The 8896-nt window shown below is 52.6% G+C and overlaps 1 protein-coding gene across 1 annotated transcript in view; it reads right to left on the minus strand.

Moving 5' to 3' along the window:
• Positions 1 to 3278: 3278 nt before the first annotated feature.
• Positions 3279 to 8896, minus strand: part of TOR3A (torsin family 3, member A) — a 6233-nt gene continuing 615 nt past the window's right edge. The window contains exons 2-7 of the mRNA XM_010580719.1: positions 8722 to 8890; positions 8190 to 8303; positions 7195 to 7460; positions 6355 to 6530; positions 4041 to 4165; positions 3279 to 3529 (exon numbers count right to left, since the gene is read on the minus strand). Of these exons, the coding sequence (XP_010579021.1) occupies positions 3279 to 3529; positions 4041 to 4165; positions 6355 to 6530; positions 7195 to 7460; positions 8190 to 8303; positions 8722 to 8890 (1101 nt within the window). The remainder of the gene's footprint in view (positions 3530 to 4040; positions 4166 to 6354; positions 6531 to 7194; positions 7461 to 8189; positions 8304 to 8721; positions 8891 to 8896) is intronic.

Consider the following 8896-nt stretch of genomic DNA (forward strand, 5'->3'; position numbering starts at 1 on the left):
AGGGGTGAAGCTGAATTAAGAGTCTGGGTCTTGGGACTACATCAAATTTAGCTGCTGGGAAAGTGGAATTGAATGGAGCGGTGTTGCTGATACAGAACAGCAGAATGCAGTGGGGAAGGGGGGGGGCTGTGCGTTCCCATCCTCCTCACAGAGAACGCTTCTCCTGAGCACCACTAGCCTTGTGTCAGTGAGACACAAACACACGCATGTTGACATCTTGTCAGGTGTGCTTATGCAAGAGTTCTATGGCACATCGCTCTCTGCGGGCAGCAGGAACTAAACCCCACAGTGTGGGGCAATAGCTGCACCAAAACTGCTGTGTTAACAGAGCAGTCCCTCCCTAAGAGGCAGCGGGTGTGTGAGCAGGTAGGATGGTTTACGCTGTGCAGTCAGAGTAGAGAAATCCAGACCCTGATGTCTGTACCGCTTACCTAAGGCAGGCTTCCCCAGCAGCTGAGGCGCTTCGCTTTTTGCTTGTCAGTCCTCTCGGGCATCAGCAGCTGTGACAAGCAGTAATGAATCCAGATCTTTTTTGCAAACATAACAGGCTGCTGTTTTCTCTTTAAAACACTCAACCCAGCTCTGCTGCTAATCAGTAGCTGGCAGGAAAACCGAAGGGTCGCGACTATGGCATGCTCAGAAACCTCCCACTTCAATGCCAGTGGCATCATCTAGCACGGATGGGCACTCGGGGTGCACGCCAATTGCCTGTAGCGCAGAACAAAACCTTCAGCCTGTTCCCTGGTGATAGGAAATAAGAGGTTATGGGACACCTGAGTTCTTTATAATACCTACATGATAAGAAATGTCTGTACCAAAGGAGGTCATTCTTCCAAATGTGTCTGTTGCACACAGGAGGTAAAGCCCAATCAGCTCGGCACGCTGTTTGTATCAGTAGTGAACTCGTCGAGGGCAGGAATGGATTAAAATGAAACACATTAATCACCAATCACTCTACCAGTGTTGTCAACTGTTTTTGTTTTTAATTGTTACTGTAATATATTTTGGTTGTTTTTCTAATTTAATTATCTCACTATCGTCTGACTGTGAACTGCGAACAGTGTTAAACTTGATGTAAATAAGGCCCTTTGAAGGGCCTCTTTGCCTGTCGTTCCACAAAGTTTTGCCAATTTGCATTTTGTTTTAAATAAAGGTTGCAATATTTTATTGGCAAAAAACACCTGAGTATATGCTGCTTTTTTTTTTTCTTCTTAAGGACTATTTGAAGCTGCTCAGTATTAACCTGAAGTTTGTTATTTTGGGTAGAAAAGAGTATTATAAGCCTGTTAAAAAAAAGAAATAATTTAATTCTGCCAGATGGCAAAGAAAAAGCAGTATCTTTATTTATGCCTTTAAAATCAAACTTAATGTTGCCATGGAATGGTCAGATGGAGTGAGGCTGCATAATCAAATAATTCTGAAACATACACATGTGACCTGGCAGAGCACATAGTCTTGCATCATCAGTTTGACAGTTGCCCTCATTAGTAACACCATCATCTCCTTAATCAGTAACAGAGTAAGAAGAGCCTAACATGCCAACTTCATACCAGCCCCGCACTGGTGAAATGGCTGACAAAGTGACTCCCTTCCACTCCAAGCAGCATCGTTCTAACCTGGACAGCTGAAGATTCTTTTCTATTTAAAAAAAAATAATCATACCTTATCCTGGCTTATACAATCTTCTAAGCAACTAACCTTCAACTAACTAACAACTTAACTTTCTACCCAGGTTATAAAACACAACCCGAGTTGAGTCCTGTGGGGCTGCATCCTCCCTTCCCAGGAGCATCTCCCTGTGACATGTCCCAGGCTGAAGCTTTAGGCTTGACACTTGCGATTAAGAGATTAAGCAAGCCTCAGAAACACCTCGTAACAGTGCACGCTGGCACAGGCCCTAAGGTCCAATCTGGAGACAACAGGTAAGTTTAACATTGCATCAGTTGAGCAGTAAGAAAGCAGCTAGCTTGCCTTCCTGCCTTGGACTATGAAGCCTGGTTAGATAACAGAGCCAGCGTGCCCAGAGGGAAACACGAACTCAAAGTCTGCAGGACTAGTAAGTGTGTCTGGTCAATCTTTTCCCAGAGGTTGTGCTGCTCATCACTGGCACCGCAACGAGGTTCAAAGCTTAAAATAGATCAAAGGTCCGCACATGAGGTGTCCAGGGAGCTAAGCCCTGTCCTTGGCATGTGCTGTTTCACCTCATCGCCCCAGCCCAGCTGTGTTGGAGGGGAGTTTTGACCTAGAGGTCAAAGTGATTCCGGTAACACTGTTGAAATTTTTTGGTCCTGCTGTAACATACTTATCACCTGGCAAGTACCCAGACAGCAAACAGCCCCTTAGTGTAGTAATGCTGATACCAGCCAAAAAAACCACAGCATGCAACATAATGAAAAAAAAAAAAACAAAACCCAAACCAAACAAACCCAAGCATACTGCATCCCTGAAAACCCGAATTCAATTGCAGCCTGTTCCTTCAGCCACCATCCTCCTCAACCGCCCTTTACCCTTGAAAAGGGAATTAGTCTCCCCTTTTTCATTTTGCGGTGAAGCAAACGGGCTCTTCACCAAACTGCTTAGAAAAAGAATTTCAGCAGAAGTTCACCTCATCACCGCAGCTGCTTCCATACAACGAAAGACTCCCAATGAGAGAGGGACACTCCAAAGCGAGAGGCTATGGATTTGACATCTCCAGAGGAGATTATTCAGTTGTTTTCTCTACGGAAGGGCCTCCCTGCACAAACTGTGATCCCGGCATGCGCGTCCCTGAGCAGCAGACGCCTTGTGAGTGCAGGAGAGCAATAGAGAAAAAAAAAACTCAGCTCCAGCAAAACAGTTCTGTGCAATCTTGTAAAGTGACAGAGAAAATGGGGGACAGGGATGAAGATGTGGCTTCTGCTGGACTGTCTCAACAGGACCAGTCTGTCCAAGGCCTTCATCACACACTAACAAACCAAGGACTTGGACATCCCTGCTCACGTCAAACAAAGCACCTGCCAGCACAAACAAATCACTACTGCAGGCTACTACCTGCTAAAAGAAGGGACTCAAAAAACACTGGACAGACTTCAAAATGCAGCCAAGCACAGGCTGTCCCCGTGTCCCAGGAGTGAGGGTGTGCCTCCTTCCCTGCAAACAGCCCTCGGAGTAACAAGGGGTTAAGTTTCTGTCTCTGTGCAAGTGCATGGCTGGGTAATCTGTTTGCCTGACCTTGTACAAGGAGAGCAGCTCCTAGTGTGCAGAACCACCTTCACCAGTGGTGTAGTCCCACCTGGTGTTCAGGGAAGGAAGTAATTGATGCGCTGGGATACAGACTTGCAGCCCTGTGCAGAGAAAAGCTTCTCTTCCGTGGGGACAAACACCATCATCCCGGCCACCTCATCAAGGGCTGCCTCGGTGTACGGAAGTCCACGGGCCAGGAAAGCGTCCCGTGCACAGAGCTTCACATGGTGGTACTCCAGGGGCAGGAACGGCACGAAGAAATCAATGAGGTTCTCTTCGAGGAGGTGGCTGCGGGCATAACCATTCTCTGTAGCAAAATGCAAGATGACAAAAACTTCAGAAGCTCCACCTGAGAGCTGTCATCCCTCTGTGAGGCAAGGCTTATCTCTCCGAGGGGGCTGTCTTGGCTTATACAGCCATACGTGGTGGGAGAGAGACACCCACTTGGAAAGAGGTGGCCAGCACTTAATCTGAACACAGAATGTCACTACGGCTTGCCCATCTCAGGCCAAGAGAAGCCTGAATCCCCAGAGAAGCCTTGATACTTCCCTACAGCCTTAGGCTGCTTCTTGCAACCTGGGCACTTTCAGGGCTGAAAGGGGCAAGAAGGACTCACAGCTCCCTCCTCCCATGTCTCGCTGCTGCAGCGGTGCTGTGCTCGTGGGGCTGTGCTAGTGTGGATGAAGGAAGTTGGAATAAGGGCTCATTCCACAGCACACGGTGGATGGGACTGCATAAGCAGGGCCCCAAGCCAGCGCAGAGGGGCAGGTTTGTGGGCAGCCTGCCCACAGCATCCCGCAAGCGAGCCTGGCTCCTACCTTCAGGCTCCTGCAGCTCTAGCCGCAGCCGCTGCTCCAGGAACTCCATGGAGATCTCCTCCCGCGCCCGGCCAGCTCGCCAGAAGTCCAGGGCTACCTCATTGATGGTGTTGCCACCGAGATTGCTGTGGACACAGAATAGAAGTCATTCAATCATGCCCCCAGAGATGAACTGCTGAGAGCTGCCAGCAACCTCCCCTCCAGACAGGCCTCAGGAACTCTGTTAGCAATGAAGGATTTGCTGTGTAGGATCAGCATCTGAAATATCTGCAGATGGAGGAACCAGCTTTTGTCCCAAAGAGCCCCTTTCTATAAGCATCTTTACAGCTATCTTCCATCTTGCCAGCTTAGACCCTGGGGCAGCTCCTTTCTCTCCCAGAGTGGGACCAGGAGCCAGCAGAATCCTCCATCTCCATCAGTCCCCTGTCCTGGCTGGGATGCCATCGACCTCGTAGATGACACTTGGCTCCACACCAAACTCCCAGAAGCCACCACTGAAAGTCCAAGTGAGAGGGCAGAGCAGATGGCAGGAGTCCTACTAGAAGTAAAGGTCCCGGGGCAGGGATTCAAATGGCAGCCCAGGACTTGGCAAAGCATCCCCTGCCCAAGGGACAAAGCAGTGCAGTTCCCACGCGAGGACTCCTCTGGACACCCACTGTGGGGACAGCTCCGCCGTGGGGGACATGGGTCCTGGCAGTCACTAAGGCTCCCAGGGCAGCCCCTCACCTCAGAAAGCAGTTCAAGGCCAGGCAGCCCCCAAGTGCTGGTGAGAGGTTTGCAACAGCCTCAGACAACAGCCCCCAGCCTCAAGTGCCCTGCCACCAGTGAGCTGGCCATACTGGGAACCAGCTGGCTGCAGAGCTTGTGTAGGTGGGAGGCAGAGAGGCACTGGGAGAACCAATCTTGCACCCATCTTTCCTCTTGTGTCAGAGGCTCTGGACCCGTTTCCCAAATGGAGGGGAAGCAAAATTAAAAAGCCACCACTGTTCCCCTTCCCACCCCACCCCCTCCCCTGCCTTCTTAGGCGGGGAAACAGCTTTTATCGATCTTGCTCCCACCCAGACTGCAGGAGAAACAGTCCCTTCTGACTGGGGACACCCCATTCCCCGAACCTGGCCAACACTGCAGGACCAGGCCAGTGTCCAAAGGAGCCATGGGGCAGAGCCAGCCCTCCTGCAACAGGTCTGTCTCACACTGCCAGCAGGTATGATGAACCCCCCCCAGGATTACACACTGCCGCAGTTTAAGGCACCCTGCTCCCCTCTGCTTAGTAGCACGAAGGGGCTAACATGTCATCCTGCATGGCTTGCCAGGTAGGACACAAGGTCAGGTCAGCTCAGTGCAGCCAGCAGCACATCCACCCTGCCCTGAGCAATAAGGGAGAATCTGCCCCCTCCACCACAGCTCCTGCCAGAGGTCCATGCAGGTAGGACTGAAATGTGGTCAGCTCTGCAAGCGCTGGGCACATATACAGGTCCTCCACAGGCAAAGAAACTTCCCTAGGGAACCCCCAAGCTGGGAGATTAGAACACTCGCCTGGATGGTGGGAGATGGAGAACAAATCTCTGCCCGCCTCTAGCCTGTCGGAACACCTCTTGCCAGAGCCAAGCTGAAGGTTGTAACTCCTAAATTGAAGGGGCCCAAGGTGCTTGTCTCTCCTTGGCATTTCTCACTGGCTACTTCAGGCATGTGCCTACCTCACATCTCAGTTTTAAGATGTCCTACTTCTCCCTCCAGATGCATCCCGCCTAGGCTTGGGTCAGCGACAGCACTGGGGTGTGCACATGCCAAAGTCGTTTCTCCCTTCAGATGGGAAAAGAACCGACTAAACCACAGGACGAGGCGATGCCAGGATCAGCCCTCACAGCACAGCAGACCGACATCACCTCAGCCTGCAGCCACGACCAGACAGTGGGAACTCCCCACCTCCCACTTCCAACTAACAGTGCCACGTTGCACAAGAACTTCCCAAGACCTGCAGCCGTAGCTTTGCTCCCTGGAGTATGGGATCTCCTGGCTCAGCTGTGCATGGTGACACCACACTAGCTCTGACTCCCAATGGTTCCTTGTCTCAAAGCCTAGACACTGGCTTAGGTGTCCCAGCTAAGCTGGACCTCAGCTCCTCCTGCAAATGCCCCATACCCAGGGAGGATGCCCAGCACCAATAAGCAAAACTGACCATGGAGGCAACCACCTCTTGGAGGAGTTGGACATCTCTTCCCCCCTGCTGCAGCCTGAGCATCTCATATCACACACCTCGGGATAGATTCCATCACTTTTTTCCTCCCCATCCCTTTGGGGGCCCAGAAATCACCTGAGGAAGAGGAAGATAGATCTCCGGTAATCCACCTGGCCCTCGTTGTCATAGTGAGCCATGAAGGGCTTGATGGCATCCAGGAGGCTGAAATGAAGTTTCTCTGCTTCATCGAAGATGAACAGGGACTGCTTGCACAGCTGCACAGTCTCGCTTATCTGCTTCTTCAGCTGAGCCTGCAGAGCAGCAGTGAGGAGTGTGAGAAGCCCAGCAGCAGTCACTGCCACCAGATCATCGTGCAGGGGCTGAGCCTGGATGCTGGGGGTTAACCCTGGCTGGCAGCTAAGGACCACACAGCCGCTTACTTGGTCCACCCAGCGGGACAGGGTAGAGAACAGGAAGAGCAAAAGCAAGGAAACGAGTGAGTCAAGATAAAGGTAGTTTAATAAGTGAAGGAAGGAGGAAAAAGAAAAAGAAAATCAAAGCAAGTGATGCAAAGGCAACCACTCACACCTACCACAAATAGACTGATGCCCAGCCAGTCCCTGAGCAATGGCTTCCTAGCCCCAAACCCGGTCCCCTCAGTTTTTATTGCTGAGCACAACGGTAAATGGCATGAATACCCCTTTGGTCAGTTGGGGCCAGCTGTTTGGTGTCCCCCCTCCCAACTTCTTGCGCACCCCCAACCTACTGATTGCAGGGGCAGAGTGGGAGAAGGAGAGAGCCTTGAGGCTGTGCAAGCACTGCTCAGCAGTAGCCAAAACACCGCTGTGTTATCAACACTGTTTTACTCACAAATCCAAAACACAGCACCATGTGGGCTGCTGTGAAGAAAATGAAATCCATCCCAGCCAGACCCAGTACACTGGACCATGGCAACACCATGTTGTCGGTTCTCACCTTGTACAAGTCCATGTACTTGTGATGGGGGAAGTGGAAGAGCGAGATGAACACCCTGACGCACTCGCTCTTCAGCCCATCCCGGTACAGGTGACTGGCCACCATCCGAGCCACAAAGTTCTTGCCTGTGCCGGACCAGCCGTGGAAGGAGAGGACGAGAGCCTTCTCTGGCCGCGGGCTCCGCAGGAACCCTTGCACCGCCCGGATGACGACTTCTTTGGCCAAGTGCTGCCCATGGAGCTGCCCATTGAGGTCTGCTTCTAGCCCTGCAGGAAAGAGAGCAAGAGCCCAGCTTTAACTTGCAAGCCCAGCTGCTGCTGCAGGTGGGAATAAGAGGAGAAAATGTGGTAAGGCACTAAGCCCACACAGCCCTGCCTGTCTGAGAGGAGGCTGAAGCGGCATTAAAGTCACAGGACCAATGAGACAGGCTGCCTGTACCCTGCCTGCATCAGCCACTGACTGCAAAAAGACACAGATCTTCTGCTGACTCCTTTTTCCCTTTGGGAAGCGGAGGAATTTGATGACCGCAGAGAGGACTGAAGCCCAAAGGCCCCGGTGAGCTCCAAGCAGAGGGTATGGATACCAGAAGTCCCAGGGCCAGCAAAATGCAATGACACCTGCGCAGGGCTTACACGCAGGTCTTGGCATACCCTCCCGACCTGGGCCAGTCTGGATCCCACTGCGTATGCCTGGGAGCTACCGCATGAAGGCAAGGCTCGTGGCAAACTGGAGCAGATATGCTGTACGGTAAGGAACAAACTCTCTTGCAGTCTCAGAACCACAAATGAATAATGGGAAACAGGACTTAGCTCAGCACCTCGCCCTCCCACGCACCCAGCACCCTGCTCAGAACTGCCCTTTACTTGCATCACTTGCTAAAATACATTTTCTTAAAAAGAAAAAAACCCCCACAAACAAACAACAAAAGAGACAATACGGAAAGGCAGCAGACACAAGCACCGCTTGGGGTCTCCCAAGTACAGCACAGCACCTACCTGTGATATTGTTGACTATCCTGCAGTCTCCTGTCTTGCAGCACTTGCCAAAGCTGCAGTACCAGGCAGAGAGGATCTCCAGGTAATCCTGGCCCACCACAGGCAAGCTCCAGCCTGGAAGAGGCAACGGTCTGAGCAGAGATGTGCCAGCAAGTGCCATTTTTGCATTTTGTGTGGATGCTCAGCTGAGCCTGCTTAAGGGCAGCCCTCCTCCCAGGTGCAAGGACTCTGACACCACCCTGCCAGGCAGCTAGGGCTGTGGGGAGGGGGAATAAGCACGAACGGACAGCAGCTGGCTCAGGTGGGCACGGGGAGCCATAGCGGGTGCCAGCACGCTCCCCCCACCGACACGGATGTTTGTGGCAACGCGGGGTACGCCGAGTAAGGAGGGAGATGCCCGGGGCAGCGACCCTGGGCATCCACAGGAGCCGGGGGCAGGGACGCCCGTGCTGGGGGAAGCAGGGTGTTTGGACCCGTTGCTGTTTCTGGGGCGCGGGAGAGGGAGAGAAGGGAGGAAAGCGCTTACCTGGACTGGGACCGGACTCCTCCTCCTCCTCCTCCTCCTCCTCGCAGCCCTCCTGCCACACCTTGCACGCCAGGTACTGCCAATACTGCTTGGAGAGAGCGCCCGCGGCTCCCAAGTGCTTCTTCACAGCTTCGTACCCCGTCCTGCCCCGCGGTCCCCCCTCCGCCACGGGGCCCTGCTC

Source organism: Haliaeetus leucocephalus, unplaced genomic scaffold (genome assembly GCF_000737465.1).
Source record: "Haliaeetus leucocephalus isolate CR32 unplaced genomic scaffold, Haliaeetus_leucocephalus-4.0 Scaffold730, whole genome shotgun sequence".
In the NCBI taxonomy this organism is placed as follows: domain Eukaryota; kingdom Metazoa; phylum Chordata; class Aves; order Accipitriformes; family Accipitridae; genus Haliaeetus; species Haliaeetus leucocephalus.